Below are 19,457 nucleotides of genomic sequence, written 5' to 3' on the forward strand. Positions count from 1 at the left end.
TACCATGGCAACGCACTTTTTGCCACTGCGGAAATATGTGTCTTGCACATTAACATATTCAGATGAACATCTGTACCTAATTTCATAAAAATTGATCAAAAACTGTGGGAGGAGTTCACGACGCAAGATTTGTACCCATTTTTGCCCATAGAATGCCGTTACCATGGCAACGTACTTTTGGGTACTGTCAAAAAATACGTCTTGCACATCTACAACCCAAGGCACACATCTGTGCCAAGTTTTATGGGAATCGGTTGAAAACTGAGGAAGTAGTTTGCGACGCAAGATTTGCAACGGACCGACCGCCCGACCGCCCGACCGCCCGACCGTCCGCTGATTCCTATATACCCCCTTCAAACTTCGTTTGGCGGGGGTATAATAATATGAGTGCCGGATAGTTCATACAAAATTTGCCTTTCTACTGGACTTGAACCTCATGGACACATGCACCCACAGAACAATCAAATAATGCAATGTTGTGGTACCTGACATAAATTACTGACACATGTTAGGACTCTTTTTCTTCAACAAATTGAATGTCAGATCTAAGAAAAATTATCACTGATGAAAAAAAGAGAACTTGGGAAGCCCTCCATCCAATCTAATTAACACACTCATGTAGGACTAATCACAAAGTTACCCTAATTCAGTCACTGAAGAGAATTAAAAACTAAAGAAGCTGCTTAAAAAAGAAGTTTGGATTGTGTCAAAAATAAAATCAACATGTATTGAAAAATGGTTGATAACTTAACTGTTTCGTGTTGAAGGTTCAAATTATAATATTTTGATATAAAGAATACATATGCATGTCTTGATACATGTATTGACTAGTAATATGAGCAATTCACAGTGGCACTTCGAATGGCAAACTGCATTAAAATAATATGTAATCATAAGCACATACAAACTTCATGGTAAATTTTCTAGAAGCACCTACATGATTGGTTTAGTAAAGTGCTGCTACTCTACACAGACAACAGTATGTGGAGGTAAAGTGCATCAAAGAGCAGACTATCAACACACATGAAGACAAACACCAATTTTCTGGATGTCTTTCATGATGGAATTTGGACCTACTCATAACACAAGTGCCTATACAATCATGAAGTAAAGGCTATGTGTATCAAGCCATGTAATAAACCTACATGGAACATGACAAAAGGGGAGAAATCTTAATACCACAAGAGAGTTCAAATAATATGATTGATCTTGGTTGAATATTTGAATATGATTGAAGTTTGTTTCAGAAATCAGAAGTTTGATACCTCTACTACCAAAAGTCTTGAATTCAAAGCCTAACAATGCTCTGAAAGTCAAACACATGGTGAAAGGTCAAAGGCAAAGGAAATATATTAATGTCATTACACTTGGACAGGATGTTGTTCTGACACATATTATGGAATCACTATGTAGGCAGTACAAGTCCATGATTTAATGCTGTAATTTAGTTAAAACCTGAGAAGTCACTTGACCCTTGAAAGGACTGGCGCACCAGGCTTAGGAAAAGTTTAGATTATCTGTTCTTGCTTTAAAAAAAAAAGCAAGTATATTACGTGATGCAGTTTTCTTTGAAAAGAATATCAAGAATTATTTGTGTCCTTTATGGAATCTATCGAGTTTACAAATTTTGTACGCAACTTTCATCTATTAGGTAGGAATTTTTCAGGATGAAAGAAGCTATGATGTCATGTCAATGAGTGGTGTATCTCCTATCATATAGCAAGAATAAAAGGCTGATATTTATATACCCACTGAAGTGACCTTTTCAATTTGTTTGAGTCAGCCAAAGACATTTTCAATCTGTAGATAATTTCTCCTCTGAATCAAAGGTGTATCACTCTGTTTTGATTTAAAATCACATCTCAAGAAATGGCAAACATTCTCGTAATGATCCTCACCCTAAGATGTTCTCCAAGAGTGATTCTGAGTAGTCCACATGTGAGCTAGTGAGGAGGAACGTGACTTTGCCTGCTTCCCTGAGGCGCTTGAACCACCCCCTCACCGCCTCACCACATGGCTCGATGTACTCCAAGGGGTTGGCTTTGTACGTCGGGAAGTAGCCTCCCTTGTCATCTATTGAGAAAAAGGAATTTGAACTAGTGTCATACAAAGCTTTATGAAACATTTTGATTATTGTTATTTCACTGATTGTATACAATGATCTTGGGAATTGTTAAATCCAAGAGAAGATAACAGTTTCGGAATTGTACTGAGATTCATAATTGACATTGCAGTTGCTATGATGAAAGCATACAGAGTATTAATATATGAATTGCACATATTATAATAATTTTCACTAGAATCTCATCCTCCTTACAAGATTTATCTCATATAACCCAAAGAAAAGACGAAGACACACACACACACACACACACACACACAGACACACAAGTACACAAATCCTAATAAGCTCTATACACAACAATCTTTTTTTTGAAGCCTTCATAAAACAATTATATCCAGGAACTGGAACAAATCATGGTGTGCAGTATTTTTGCAAAATTAATTACTTTCCATACATAAACAGCATGCTCAATGGAATAAATGACCTCACATCTCAGGAGACAAAATGAAATAACAAAAACCAACAACTAAACACATAGGAATTTGCATATGTGACCCTGCATCACAAAACCAACAAAAAGTCGCCAGACATGGATTTTAATTAAGGGCAGATGTTGGAAGAGCAGATTCTAAGCTTTATAATGATGTATAACTCAATTCAAATGGACTCCCTTAATTTATCTAAATCTTGGAAAGAAAGCACACACTCTAGAAAGGTATGAACTGAGAAAAGAGGCTCTGAAGTAAAGGGTATATTCAAGCGCTTAATCTTTAGAAACTGTGCTGGCTGTGCTATGATTGGGGCAAGAAAAAAAAAGGATGTAAACTGCAGTAGCAACAACAATGAAGGGATTACCAGTCTAAGCTGAAATTAGGCAGGCTCAATTAACACATTCTGTCCATAATAAATGTCAACTTTCAGGGTGGTAGCACTATCTATTCAAAAGTTATTAGAGTTGAAACTAAAGGGTGTGTAAAGGATTTTAAAGAAATGAAAAGGGAAGTCTGAAGACATATCACACTACTCTACAAAAAAGGGGTTGTACAAGGGGTTGTTCGTTTTATGACCCCAAACTTATGAATAATGTAGACGAAGAATGGCTCTTTCAGAAAGTATGAAAAACTCAAGATTGACTTGGTTGACCTCTTTCACCCTTTTGAGGTCCTCACGCAAAATCAAAGGCTGTGACTTTGTGTTCATTTTGTGATGCACTGTCACATATATACATAATTAAAGACGCAAATACAAAAATAAATATACAAAGCATATGTGACCGTGCACCTCAAAACGAACATAAAGTCGCACACACTGATTTTTGCGTGAGGACTGAAAATAAGTGAAATGGGTCAACCTAACCGAACTTGACTTATTCATTTTTTCTGAAAGAGTGGGTCTTCTTTTACATTATGCTAAAATTTGGTATCATAAAATGGGCAGGAAAGTGTGTTTTTTTAGCAGTTTATCTCGAACATTTTTGGTAGAATAGTGTGATTAGGTGTGTCTTTAGAATCCCTTTTTCATTTCTGAAAAACCTTGCCCACACTCTTCACTTTCAACTCTAATAACTTTTGAAAGGATAGTGCTACTGCTTTGAAAGTTGGCTTTAATTATGGACAGAATGTGTTAATGAGGCATGCTAAATTTCAGTGTAATCTAATAATCCCTTCATTGTTGTTACTCTGGTGGTTTACTTCCACTTTTTGTCCCATTCATCGCACAGCCAGCACGGTTTGGTAAAGATTAAGCGCTTGAATAGACACTGTACTTCAGAGCCTCTTTTCTCAGTTCACACTTTTCCTGATCTTTAAAATGATGTATAATTCAATTCAAATGGACTGCCCTAACCTACTTAAATACTGGAAAGAAACTGAGAAAAGAGGCTCTGAAGTACAGGGTCTATTCAAGTGCTTAATCTTTACCAATCCCTGCTAGCTGCGCCAGAAAGGGACAAAACACAGGATGTAAACCACTGGAGCAACAACAATGAAGGGATTATCAGATTAAGCTGAAATTGAGTATGTTCTATTAACAAATTCTCCCCATGGATGATTAATGCTAACTTTCATAGCAGTAGTGTCATCCTTTCAAAAGTTATTAGACTTGAAAGTAAAGAGTGTGCAAAGGATTTCAAGAAATGAAAAGCGGCCTCTAAGACATTCCTGATCCTTCTACTATCCCCAAAAAAAGTGTTGTAGAAAAACTGCTAAAAACACACGTTCACACTGTCAAGATCCATAACTGAAGAATAATGTAGAAGAAGGATAGTTCTTTCAGTAAATATAAAGAAGTCAAGATTGACTTGGCCGAACCATTTCACCTTTTTTGAGTCCTCACATAAAATGAAGGGGTGTGACTTATTTGTTTTGTGATGCACGATTACATAAACTGAGAAAGCGAGAGGGAGAGACAGGGAGAGGGTGAGAGAAGGAGAGATAAAAGACAAGTGTTTTACATACCGGCAAAGTTTTCCCTCTGGTACACCTGGACAAAAGAATCCATCACATCAGGGAGAAAATTGTACTCATCTTGCCTTTTACCAGCCTGCCAAAGACAAAGCAAGAAAGAACTTAATGATCAAATCAGGAGTTTCCCTAGAATTGTTAACGCTTGAATGAAATCAACAGAGAAAACTTCCTATATGTGTGGTGATTGACATACACTTGTACATCAACTGATACTGATGGTTTGACCAACATACAGAACTCCTAACTTAGTAAAACTGTTGAGGCAAATCATTGAATATTGAGGATATCACATTTCATAATGCAATGAGGTATCATAATGTGGAATAATGATGTTGTTCTTTTTCTTTCTTTCTTTTTTTTTGCCTGCAACACCTGATCACCAACCAATAGGTGATATCTATATAAAGTGCATTATACTGCACACTCCAAAACATTTCTACATTAGCATTCTTTTCTGTGGTAAAGGTGGATTTTTTTAAAACTTACATTTGCTTAAATACCTTGCTTAAATCTTTAGTTTCCAAAAAATTCATATCAAGGCTGTTGGTATGTGTCGAGCAGTTAAGAGTAAATATCATGATACATGTACCTCTATGAATTCATAATGCACTAGGTTGTTTTGTTTTTTTTTTGGCCTTCTTTATTCACATTCTAGAAAGTCTATTATTCATGAAACTACATACATACATCAAAATTTGAAATCACCACTGTTGGAGTGTAATTTCTATTTTCTCTGAATGCCCTGAAGAACTTGACAAGTTAAAAATAATATTGTCAAAATAATTGTCATGTTAGCTTGATCAGCAATAAAAAAAAAAAAAAAAAAAAAAAAAAACATGTTTGCATCATCACATTTAAAGCCCCAATAAAACATTGAAAAAATGCTGGCAACAATCAATTCATCAAGGATTACCTCTTTGTCAATGATGTCCACAATCCTGGCACAAACCACACATCCTGGCATATCAAAGTAGTTCTCAAAGTAACGGAAGCTACCTGCAGTGAGAGATTTGACAGGAAAGAAAGTAGAACCAATGAGAGATCTTCTAATAACCGGGGGGCCAAAACCTTAAAACAGAGGTCGAGTTGCACTCTCTCTACAAACTAAGTAGACCATGCTTATTTTCAAGATTTTATTGTAACAAACAACATTCCACTGGTCTACCTCAAAAAATTTGTTGCGAAAGCCTCCAAATCCAAGATGGCGTCCAAAATGGCCGCCATATTTACTGAATTTGTTATTTGAATGATAGAATTCGACAGAAACATCAAATTTCAACAAATGTGATGTCATATGAAAGAGAATAAAATTTTCTACAAGTTGATACCATTTTTGTGGGTTATTGTGCTAACTGGATTGAGATTTTAAGGAAAAAACACTAATTTTTTGATATTTTTCTGAAAAAAGGAAAATCATGAAAATGCTTGATTCGGCATAAATCAGAGAATGACTGAAGGATTATCTTGAAACGTTTGAGGAATTTTGTTTGACATATAATTAATATTTGGAGAAAATTAGGGGTCAGTACCGCTTTTTGTTCAGGAGTAATAATGTCTCAAACTTGAAAACTCACTTTGTAAAAATGGGCACTTTAGTTGTGACAAGACCTTGTTGGTCATAAAACAAGTCTGCGCGTGTCAAGACTACTACACGCACCACTAGCACTGGCGCGTGTAGCAGTGCCAGTGGTGCGTGTAGTAGTCTTAGTAAACGCAGACTCTTGCTTTGACAAACAAGGGTTTGTGCCTGCAAACTAACTTTTCGTACCAAGTGGTAGCTCAGGTGACGCTGGTCGCTATTATTTCAAAGTAGATTGTTCTGAAGCAAATGAGATAAAGCATTTTTTTTTTTTCAAATAGAGGTAGTAGCTTGAAACTTGGCACCAATCTTGTTATAGATAGTTTAAAGGACAAGTTTTCCCTCATAGACATGGGGGTTGAGTGAATGCAGCAATATCAGTAGAACACATCAGTGAGAGTTTGAGCAAAATCAGACAATCTGTTAAAAAAATTATGAATTTTTGAAGTTTCTACTTAGTCATGGCTGGATGGAAAGACTACTATAGCTTGTGATGTCACATGAGTACAACGATATAAAGAAAGAATAAAGAAAATTCAACATATTTCCATTTTTCTCGCATAACAAAAGAACACATGACTTCTCTCTTTCAGAAGGCAGGGGGAATAATATTACCATTAACATATGTCAGTCGCAAGTCGAAGAAATGTGCACTTTATTTAAAAAGTAAAGTCAAACTTTCACTGATGTGTTCTATGTACTAATATTGCTGCATTCTCTCAATCCTTATGTATATGAAGGTGGACTTGTCCTTTAAGGCAGAATTCAGATCAACCACAAAAAAAAAAAATCAAGATGACAGCCATCAAAGTTGACATAGTTTATTGCGCCAAATTAAATGTATTATCATGATTTTCATAAAATTTTGTCTGTTGTACTATCTATTTATATGTTTTTACATATTTCAAACATTGTAATGCTATTTCAAACCGTCTTAGATTTTTATGGAGACATTTTTAAGACCAGTGATATTCTACTCTCCAAAAAAGAGAAAAAATCGAGTGGAAGTATTCACTTTTGAAGGAGTGAATAACAGAAAACAGTGAATTTAGAGTGAAATTGGAGTGAATTTTGAATGAAAATGCTCATTTTCACTCATTTTAGAGTGACCTCAGGGAACGCTCGTCATTCTTCGAGTGATCCCTGAGGTCACTCTAAAATGAATGAAAATGAACATTTTCACTCTAAAGTGATTCTGATATCTACTATGGGAAAGCATGAAATGGCCTAAGTTCAGATCAATAATTATGACACTACAACCAACATGAAATCAGCCTAAAAACAATGTAGGAAAAATCTTATAACAGTAAATACAGTTTCAGCATGCTTATTTGTAAATGTGAATATACAGCACGAAAAATACATTTGGACAGTTTTATTCGAAAAATATACTGAAAAATGATTTCGCACAAGATATTTAAAGGCAAATTTGAGAAATTGCCGCCATGTCGGATTTTCCGGGGGGAGGGGGGATCAGAAGGGCTTTCAAGGACAAGGATCTACGGACATTATTACACATACACCATCATTATTCACGTTTCTGCAACAGCAGAGTAGCATACAAGTAAAAAAAAAAAAGCATATCTTTGATACAGAAGCATTTCCTTTTCATCAAAGATTGGGCCTTATGTGACCCAAAATGAGTTCCACTGGAATGAGTTCCACCCCCCCCCCCCCCCCCCCGCAAAAAAAAAAAGGCCCTCAATATGGTTTACACTATACAATATCGTTCGGATGTATAGAAACATATAATAGACAGTTCAATATAAGATGATTAAAAGAATATATTAAATCATAAGTTGAGATTTAACTTTGACGCAACACACATAATGTATTGTTTACCATTGGGATATCACATTCGATTTATATGTGCAGGTTGGTTGTATCACAAAACATTCTACCATGTATAGAAATTAAAATAAAGACTAAATCATACGAAGATATCACCATTTCTTTACAAGAAACCATTAACCATGATAACTGTTGACAGCTAAGTATAAAAAAAACCCCGTTCTTATCAGATCTATTTAGTATATCTAATAATATTTGCAATGATTATACTGATTTAAGTTTGTACATTAGTTGTTCTATCCGTAACTCACAGTTTAGAACTAGTTTGAGGAATTAACTAAAGGTGGGTTTTGGTTTTACGTGCACTTATGGTAAATAATGCCTTGAACGACAACCTCAATCAATTACTGCCATCTTGAATTTTGTGCTGATACTATTTTTGTCGCTAAATATGACACATTGGCAAAATTTGTGCCAAATTCCAAGCTCCTATCTCTTTTTGGAATATACTTTTTGTTCAATGTTCAATCTAATCTGCCTCAGAACAATCTACCATGAAATGCTACAGTAATAGCGACCAGTGTCACCTACCTGTCCACTTGGCATGAAAAGATAGTTTGCAGGCACTTATAAGTCAATAGACCATTACAGTATTACATGTGACCATGTATACATGTGACCATGTAAACACATTGTATGCAAAATTTATAATGCATAGATATATCTTTTTTTAAGTTTTAGATATTAACGTGTCAACAGTGTATGATATTGCTTGTAATTCCATAAATATGAATTATGTCTCCTCTCAGTAGATCTCAATCACAATCGCAGGTTTCACAATAATTATTCGGTTCTTCTTTGATAAATACTAAATCATGCATTTTTACATTTCATTCTTTCTTCAAAACAATATAAAAATATGAATTTCCTCCCCCTCCCCCCATTTATCACAATACACAGCTAAAGTGGTATCAACTTTTAGGAAGCTTTTATACTCTCCTTCACATGACATCAAAGTTTCTGCAATCCGATGTCTCTATCAATAGAAATGTTAAATCAATAAAAATGGCGACCCTATCGGACCGTATCTGTACTTTGGAGGTTTTTGTAACAAATCTACTGAGGTGTAATTACGACACATTGCTTAGTACGCTTAGTAACTTTATGTATGGTCTTATTCATAGAGAGAGTGGAACTCGAAAAGTAAGCACAAACTTGGATTTGACCCTCTGTGACATCTTTGGGAACAGATGCGTGTAAAAACATATTATGTAAAATGAGATTTCAAGTTTGAGACATTACAACTCCTGAACCAAATACAATACTGACCTCTAATTTTCTCCAAAAATTGATTATATGGGAAAGATGTTAATTTCTACATGGTTTTCGTAAACATTTTTAATTTATTTTATTTTCTTTTACTTTTTAGAGAAATATTTACGGTGCATTCTGAACAATGTCTCCATAAAAACCTAAGATGGTTTGAAATAGCATTACAATTTTCAAATTTATATAAAACCATATAAACAAACCATATAAGCAAAACAGACAAAATTATATCAAAATGGAAATGATACATTACTCTGGCGAAACACACTATGTCAGCTTTCATGGCCTGCAATCTTGATTTTTTTTTTTGAGTGATTGATCCAAATTTTGTTAGAAACTTTCTAAAGCCAGGTCGTTTCAAGCTTCTACCTCTATTTGAAAGAAATTTTTGCTTCATCTCATCTGCTTCAGAACAATCCACTTTGAAATAATAGCGATCAGCGTCACCTAAGCTACCATTTGGTATGAAAAGTTAGTTTGCAGGCACAAACTCTTGTTTGTCAATGCAAGAGTCTGCGTTTGCCAAGACTACTACACGAACCACTGGCACTTCTACACGCGCCAGTGCCAGTGGTGCGTGTAGTAGTCTTAACGTGCGCAGACTTTTTTTATGACCAGCAATGTCTTGTCACAACTAAAGTGCCCATTTTTACAAAGTGAGTTTTCAAGTTTGAGACATTATTACTCCTGAACAAAAAGCGGTACTGACCCCTAATTTTCTCCACATATTAATTATATGTCAAACAAAATTCCTGAAACGTTTCAAGATAATCCTTCAGTCATTCTCTGATTTATGCCGAATCAAGCATTTTCATGATTTTCCTTTTTTCAGAAAAATATCAAAAAATTAGTGTTTTTTCCTTAAAATCTCAATCCAGTTAGCACAATAACCCACAAAAATGGTATCAACTTGTAGAAAATTTTATTCTCTTTCATATGACATCACATTTGTTGAAATCTGATGTTTCTGTCGAATTCTATCATTCAAATAACAAATTCAGTAAATATGGCGGCCATTTTGGACGCCATCTTGGATTTGGAGGCTTTCGCAACAAATTTTTTGAGGTAGACCAGTGGATTGTTGTTTGTTACAATAAAATCTTGAAAATAAGCATGGTCTACTTAGTTTGTAGAGAGAGTGCAACTCACTCGTTAAATAAGCGAGTTTTTTGGGTTTGGCCCTCCGGTTATAATTGAAAATGACTACTTCGTCGCAAGTTTGCTGCAGCCAAAGACAAACAGGTAAGGACCATTGTTTTGTGAATACTTCACAATGAAGTTACATCGTCATTCATAACTTACCCATATAATATTAATACTATAATAGACATTTTCTTTCTCCGTGTGATTACCCCTGAGGACAAACTTCAACAAGATCAATACATCATGGCTGCCAACATTAGGACCAAAATATATCTGTATTTTAAATAAATTGTATATAGATTTCAAAAGGCTCAACTTTAACAGTATCTCAGTACTGGGAGCCATTAGAAATTGATGTCAGTTTATCTTTTGATGGCTGGATTGGGTAACAAAGATTCAAGGAGGACGGTATTATTTTCCTTTTCTTTTGAACCAACCTATTTTTTTTTTTTTTTTTTTTTTTTGAAGGACAAAATTTTCAAATTCAAAGCCTTAAGTGGCCTGAACGGACCACAAGAGAACAAAGTTTGTGTCAAGTTGTAATATACAATTTATATAAATTTTCTAACAAATCACAGACAGGACCATGTCCACCAACAACAATTTTGTTGATTAATGCCATCCATCATGGGAATCATGCTAACAAAAGTAATGATTCAAATTGAAAAGCTGATTAGACTCCTCTGAAAGTAGTAATTCATAGAAATAATTGTTACAACAAATTGTAATGTTTTTCATTAGTACATTAGCCACAAACACTCTGCTAACTTAAATCTTTCACATGCTATGTACCCTTTTGTTCATTAGGAAAGAAAGGCAGACTTTTCTCTACACTACAGTGCAAATCACTCACTACACTACATGTACATCGCAAAAACACAAAACAGCACACTATAGTCAGATAACACTGTAACTTTTATCTTGCAAACATCTATCTTGTAGCAACGCATGATGCATTCATTTTGCTTTGCTTGGTATTCCAAGTCTCCTCATACAGCTCCCATGTGAGGTGCATGGATCACTTGATCCAATCTGTTCAAGGCCCTGTTTCACAAAGCTGTTTCATAAATTCATGCATGACTTTAGGAGCGACTGAAATATGAAGTGCCAATATGTGTGCTCATCTTTTGTTCCTTACATTTTCACAAAATATGGCTGTACAAACATGGATGTCAATATTTAATCTACATGAACATCAGGGCTCTTTCAACTAAAAACATGTGTTAACATAAAAAGAATAATCAGTATCAACTATCATCTACGTCTTCTGCATATTTCAACTTTTTATCTGATGACATTAACATTGATTAGGAAACCCACTTGGCTTGCCATATTCAAGTCATTCGTAACGTCATGCACAACATTACAAACTGCTTTATGAAGCAAGACCCAGGTCAGGGTTCAGACTTAGGGGATTCCCCATCATGGCATCCACCAAGTGCAAGACATTCCATACAGATGCAAGGGTAAACAGGACTGGTATTATTGTAAAGGTGAGGCACAGACAAGAAAGCAAGAAACTTGGCAAGATGGGTGAGTACATATTCTTTTTTTCTACATTTACTGAATCAGTGCATAAAGCTCACGGTTTGTGCAGACAAACGTGCATTTAGGGAAGAATTCAATGTAATGATTAAACCATTCTACTTATTCATAACTGCATTTTACAACAACAAAAAAGTTGACCCAAATATTACACGTAGTAAAAGACACATTATGCATTGTAGCAACTGCAGACATTTTAGAAGATATATAATTTCTTTTCCATCTAAAACAGTCGTAGAATAAAGCCCAATTAAATTCTTCACCTTTATCTCTACTGTTGTAGTTCTTACTCTTAAGTTTGTACTATGCCTATTTAAGTTAAATTGAAATAATATATATATGTAGCGCCCGCCCGGGGAGGGGGGCGTGTCTGAATAGACAAGAGAAGATAAGACACTGTGTCAAGCTTGGATGCGTGGTACAACAGAGTTATTTTATGCTATATCTCTACTTCAACAACTAATAATCATATATCAAAATGGAAAATGTATATTTACAAATGAATATTTACATAACAAACACTATAAAATGTACTGATGAACGTCTCATCATAACATGTAACGCTTCATGATACGAATTGTATCGATTATACCATAATAACGACAACAGTAACAATAACCACTCCTTATAACCCGAAACACTTCATTCTTTACAACACTATTAACGTATCTATCAATCCTCTGATATATTAGTCTATCATTCCTTGGAATGAGCTTTTCATAATTCTTGAAACTAATCAACCAAAACTCATTCCTTGTAACTCTCAGATTAGCTTTGTAATCCTTTTGCCTTTAAAAACAACCATAACAAAATTAATATTAAATTCACTAAATACAAATGTAAAGTCTATAACTAATCAGCCATCATATTCATACCTTCAAAATAACCTTGTTATCTTGCATGAGTAAACCTGACATCTAACATGTATTTTACCATGACTAAATTGTCATGAAATAGTATACTAAAACATATTCTTCTTTCAATCTTAACTCTCTCTGTTCTTACAGCAACTCAATGAATATAACTACAAGAATGTTAGCATTATCATCCCTATAATTTCTACTCAATGATTTACTATCTCTAAGACTGCAGGTCATTCGTGCGCACAAGACCCTTGAAATAATAACATTTCACTCCCAGTCTTCACTATTAACACATAATCATTTGCTCTGCAAATGCATTTCTTCATGTATTCTATAAGCTATCATAACTTCGCATAACATGACTAAACGCTGAAGGTATAAGCTGTACCTTGCCATTACTTCTAACTCTCATAACTTTACATAAAATCTATATTAACCTTGCCCTTCTGAGGCCAGACGTACGCTATTCACTAGCATTTATATATACAAGCACTACCAGGTGACAATAAACTAGACATACACAATGTAACCAACTACAACACTACAGCATTCCCACACTCTGGTAGGGGCTTAATCCTAGAACTAAACAAATTACAAACTACCCAAACTTCCTGCCTCAGCACTGAACACAGCATCTCAGACAGCTACTTTTATTCAAGGCTTGGTAAAACTCTACATCATGCAGTCTCTTCTCTTTCAGGTGAGGAGAAGAGTGAGGAAATCTCCTCATAAAGCTCAAACTAAAACAAAGAGACTGGCTGACTGTTCAGCACCAACGTTTTCTCAATGAATAGAGTAGAGGGACAGAGTTAGGGAGAGAGAGAGACAAAGCAAAAGAGGGGAGAGAGAACTAAAGCAGGCAGTTACACTAGTCTATGTTCAGACCCTTTTTGCTGAAAATTCACTAGCCATTGGGTTCACCCTGTAATACACTATATTTACATATCTAATAATTTAAAGATGAACAGGTAACATACTGTAACTTCAAATGCATCCTCAAAGCAGTAAGTCACATCAATGTTATATCACCATACCTTTTGCACATGTAGAAATACTCCAAGTAGGTCTAGATTGTGAGACTAATCTCTTACTTGGAGAAGTTCTCATAAAGTTTCTTATCAGCATTGTTTCTCACCCCTGCAGCTTTCTGGTCAGTTCTTTGTTCTAGTGTGAATCATGGGGGTGCGTTGGCACTCTTTTCATTACACTCCTTCAATACCCTATGTACTACCCTGTGCTGGGTGTGTTCATACTCAAGGAAGGTATATACAATTCTAGTGCTGCATGCGTAACAGCACTGCTTCTGACCCAACGTGTATCCAACTATTTTCGATCACACACTATATACATAGTACATTGCCTTTATACATTCTCAACTCATTCATCAACTCCCATGTGTCTGACATCATACAATATTATCTATCATGTCACACCTACACAACCAATAAGTAGATATTTAAGGTATATATTATAAAACATTAAGTCTCATCATAGTTTTCTTGCCAGAGGAATATTATGACATATATTCTTGGTTGAGATGGAACATTCTTGTTTTACCAAATTCTCGAAAACTTAGATAGAGAGTGACATGGCGCTTTCATTCACTCAAGTTTCTTACAAAACATATAATAATTGCATTTCTGTTCACAAAAGCATCTCGTACGGTGATAGCTCTCATTATATTTCTCAAAACGTGTTTGGTTCAATAATCATTCTGAGAGAATAACTATTAAAAGTCTGAAAAAGGTATTTCTTACCTGAATAGACAAGAGAAGATAAGACACTGTGTCAAGCTTGGATGCGTGGTACAACAGAGTGAAGAACCAAGCCAACATCCAAGCTGGTTGGGCTTTTCTTATCTCTCTTCCAAGAAAGGGGCTGGGCCACTCTCCAAATGGGGAGGGGCAGCATCTCACTTTGAGGGACAAATAGCTATTTACCTTCATGGTCAATTGCCATTAGGGTAGAGAGGTACAATACAGTAACAACAAAAAAATAGGGGGGGGGGGGCAATTCTGTGGGGCTCCACATATATATATATATATATATATATATATATATATATATATATACATATATATATATATATATATATATATATACATATATATATATATATATATATATATATATATATATATATATATATCCGTATATCCGTCGGGAATATGAAGTTTGTTGAGGATTGAAAAGTGCTCAATGCTGTAAAGCAGAGCATATTAGGCGTACCTGTGTTTTGGTGCCTTGTCTGCTACCGGCGGTTTCACGCTGTCGCGATCCTCAGGCAGACTGACAAAGTGGTGTGTTTCTGTGCTCATGTGGCGCGGTGGATCGGTTTGACGCTTGGGTGATTTTTCTTTTCCGGTGTCTGCATTTGGATATGAGCTCGGACCTTTTATGAGTGCGTTTTTGTTTCGGATGATCAATATAGGAATCATGTTAAATCCATCAAGAATGAGAAATACAAAAACGAAACCCAACTCTCAAAATACATCTGGAGCCTGAAAGAAAAACGCGTAAACTTCACACTGACATGGGACATCCAAAAAAAGTCAAACTTAACTCTAAGAAGGAGCGGCCTGTGCAACCTCTGCCTCGATGAGAAGGCCATCATCATCCGAAACAAAAACGCACTCAATAAAAGGTCCGAGCTCATATCCAAATGCAGACACCGGAAAAGAAAAATCACCCAAGCGTCAAACCGATCCACCGCGCCACATGAGCACAGAAACACACCACTTTGTCAGTCTGCCTGAGGATCGCGACAGCGTGAAACCGCCGGTAGCAGACAAGGCACCAAAACACAGGTACGCCTATATATATATATATATATATATATATATATATATATATATCGCTGGTGGGGTGACAAGACCTCGTATCTACAAAATGTCAAATGTTCAGGAGAGCAAAAAAACATGGTAGCCAAAGCACTGTATCCAATGGGATAGACATTCCTTTTGACATGCCGTGCATCATTCTTCTTTATTGATCATCACTTCACCTCACTACATGCAATAACAGTTCATGGTCTCACACACATACAACTTTTTTCCCCACACTTTTTCTTTTGTGGTTGGCAAGCAAGTCTATGCTAGTAAATATAGTGAAATAATATTACAGCATGCTATATATACAGTGTAATATAGTAATATAATAATATTGATACAGTAATGGCATGAAAAATGTTGCAAAAATATTCCTGAAACCATGAACTCCTGATAGGCAATTCATTCCCTGAAGTGGAAGTCCTCACATCGCCTGACTATAAGCTTCTTACATTAATGAAGAATTTGCCTCATTCTGTTCAACTAACCTACCACAGACGTGGTATGAAAGGTGGCCATCAGACAAACAAAGTCTAAGAAAAATTAGCTTTGAAGTCCTAAGGCAGTCACCACGAAGAAGACAAGGCATTCAAACACATGGGCTCAAATTCACGAAGGTAGTACAATCTTTGTCGCATGGTCTATTTCATTACGAAATAAGTCATTTCGTTGACGAAAATGTTGTCATTTGGTTATGAAATGATCATTTTGTCGACGAAATGACTGATTTTGTAAAGAAATATTGACACTTGGCTCTCCATACAAAACTACGGTCTTTGTCCATGGTTTGAAAACCATGGACAAAGATTGTACCATCTTTGTGAATTTGGGCCAGAAGGTCAATCAAAAATACATGTATCATCAGAGACTCAAACTCTCTTGCTTTTGGCTAGAGATCTCCTGCTTTGAAGCCATTTTTTAAAACAATCATGTTTGATTTTAAATTTCTTCCACCCTGGCTATGTGTTTTGTCCTACAAGTCCTGTTTACCTTTGGAAACAGTGATTAAGAAAATATTCAAGATATCTCATGTGATGCATACAGTGTATGTTTAGGTCTGTTGTATCACAAAACATCCTACCACATAAATTTTTTGCAATAAAGCCTAACATATAAGGAGATACCAGTATTTTTTCTCATTTAAACCATAACTGCAGATGGTTTAGACTGGCAACATTTTTATTATAATTATTGTTCACATTTTGTCTATCTAACAATACTTCATATTGATTATACAGATTCAAATTTTTACAGTGGTCGTTTCTATCCCAAACTCACATTTTGGAACTATTTTAAACCACTAATGCTGGGTTTTTGTTTCATCTGCAAATGGTAAATTATGCCTTTAAGATGTGCTTACTCCCATTCTAGCTTTACCTAAATTAGTTTGTTATACGTTGAATAAAAAAAAAAGAAGAAGACTAAGATAGCCAAAGAAAACATATATAATGACCCCAGCTGTACAGGACATTGCACTCATGATATGTGCTATATGAGCATATTATGTGCATGTTAATGCAATCTAAGTCCCCAGTGTCCTAAGGGGTCCATGCAGGATCAACTCCAGTTTAATACATACTTCAAGGGTTGGATTCTCTGTAACACACATGTGTGATACAGAAAGAAAAAGAAAGTGTAATTCAACTATTCTAAAAAGAGTACTAAATTCAAGCTAGAAATGGTCACTTCATCACACTTTTGATTATCAGACAAACATCCATTTTCAGAGTTTTCACCATAATTGCTCTATCTGGAATTTAGATTAGACTTTTATAGGGTTTGCAACTATACAAAATAAATCCATGATTGCTAAGTATTCTCACTGTTGCTGTGTGCAGATATTCTATTCAAAATATTCACATTAACATACAATATATTCTTCTTCTTGCAGGTATATGTTATAAAAAAAGATTTTCCTGAAACTCTACTGAAGGGTGCACAACTGACTTTTAAACGATGGATAACAGTTCTGGTGTTTTCGTCATGGCAGAGCTTTGACACAAAAGTTGGCCTAATGTGACTGCAGATTATTCTGAAGCTTTCACAAGACCCTGTTCTTTGGGCATCAAACTTCACCGACTCTGGCAAGCTGAACACAATGTTAACATCTGTTTCAGTCAAATGCAAAAAAAGCTTCTGAAACTATGGGAAATCAGTGCAGTTCATATGGAGTGTGTAAGCTCATCGTGGAATCTGTTCTGTTCACATATTTTCTATCAGGAGTCTTAATGCAGTCAATTTTTACAGAAGGGCAAGACGCACTTGTGGAGTACTCATTCCCTGATATCAACCCTTCAAGTGTAGCTGTTGAAATTAGAAAAGGCTCCACAATAATATTTGAAAGGACTAGAAAGGAAAACTTGAATGCCCAGCAAGCAAACAGCATAAAGATATCCAAGGATGCAAGGGGTGAAACTACAGTTGTGATACTGAGTATCACTAACATCACAAGAGAGGATGAGAGTGCATACCTTTGTGTTCTATATGACAGTCAGGGGACCATGGTTCTGGAGAGGCAAGAAAAGCTTATAGTGGTTGAATTTCCCCCAGGACCTGCCAACTGTAGCAGTACTGAATCAACTGAAGTCTCTATCCAGGACTATCTCGGCAGTGATGATACTTGGACTGTCATCAAATGTCATGCTACAAGGGGTACACAGTTTGGCTACATCGCCTGCTTCAATCCTCATCTCAGGTTACCTCCTTTGAACATGCATTCTAACAGAACTCATTTGATGGGAATGTTCTGGGCCATGAAGAACAGGCCTGTATTCTGCTGCTCCACTACATTAAGGAATGTAGACAGGTGTACATGCATAGAGTATATGAGTCACAAGGAACAGACCCTTTGCTCCTCTTCACCTAATGAAGAAGAGTTTATCACAAGTGCATACCAGCCTGACAAGGCGACTTCTTCAAAGCCATCTGTATCTAACTCAGGATATACTGATGCCACCCCATTTCAAGGACAAGAATGTCAGAACATTCTTGAAACTATAAAAATTGTAGGGATTACAACTCTCTGTGTAACATTGGTCACTTTTTACTTAGTCACTTTGATACATTATTGGTTGAACACTAAAAAAGAACTAGAAAAGCAAGCCATGTCAAAAGAAGATTTAGAAAAAGTACTTGAGCGAGTCATGTCAAAAGACAAATCGGATTTTCACATGCGCCACAATGCTCTCTGAGCCCTGACCCAGATTCAGATGACCCTATCCATTACACCAGTTATTGGGGGTAAATGGCCATGTCATGTTTGAGACTCTCATCAAAGAAAAGGGAATCGAACCTGCCATCTTCGTAATGAAAGGTTGATAAAGCATTAAAGATGCAAAATGAAAATGTTGTATCAACCCCATTTGCACATTGGATATCCAAGATGGCATCTGTGGAAAAAATATTATGAAATGATGATATTTACATATTCTATAGAGCCTACGTGTGTGAAATATGGGGGCAATATGGGGACTGTCCAAGAGGACCTACTTTTTACCCTTGACCCTACTTTAACTCTTTATGTGCCACGTTGTAAACCCCCTGTGTGCCACATTATTCTGAGACACCAATGTATAGCCATGCTTTGGAGAAACAATCCACTTTTCAAATCTCTTTAAGTTAAAGTAAATTTTTGTTACCCTGAAAATGTCATGAGCAAAGTTGTCGAGAAAATGCCAAACTTTGCTGTGATGTAAATTGTATGACAAATCTACGATCGTTTTTCTTTCAAATGACCAGTAGCCATATAATTGTAGAGGCATTACTTCTGCACGCAAAACAGTGCCAAAAACTTAGAATTTACTCGCAAATTCTGTAGGGAACACCACTTGATAGCCAATCACCACATAA

The 19,457-nt window shown here is 35.8% G+C and overlaps 2 protein-coding genes across 2 annotated transcripts in view; one reads left to right on the plus strand and one right to left on the minus strand.

The window, feature by feature from the left end:
• LOC140242911 (5'-nucleotidase domain-containing protein 1-like) overlaps positions 1-19,457 on the minus strand; it is a 314,572-nt gene that overhangs the window by 10,366 nt on the left and 284,749 nt on the right. The window contains exons 4-6 of the mRNA XM_072322658.1: positions 5,444-5,526; positions 4,522-4,606; positions 1,899-2,073 (exon numbers count right to left, since the gene is read on the minus strand). Of these exons, the coding sequence (XP_072178759.1) occupies positions 1,899-2,073; positions 4,522-4,606; positions 5,444-5,526 (343 nt within the window). The remainder of the gene's footprint in view (positions 1-1,898; positions 2,074-4,521; positions 4,607-5,443; positions 5,527-19,457) is intronic.
• LOC140242826 (uncharacterized) lies at positions 17,753-18,799 on the plus strand. Its single transcript, XM_072322578.1, has one exon. It carries the CDS (start codon positions 17,753-17,755, stop codon positions 18,797-18,799), a length of 1,047 nt encoding a protein of 348 aa, XP_072178679.1.

This window comes from Diadema setosum, chromosome 19, assembly GCF_964275005.1.
Source record: "Diadema setosum chromosome 19, eeDiaSeto1, whole genome shotgun sequence".
NCBI classification, from domain to species: Eukaryota; Metazoa; Echinodermata; class Echinoidea; order Diadematoida; family Diadematidae; genus Diadema; species Diadema setosum.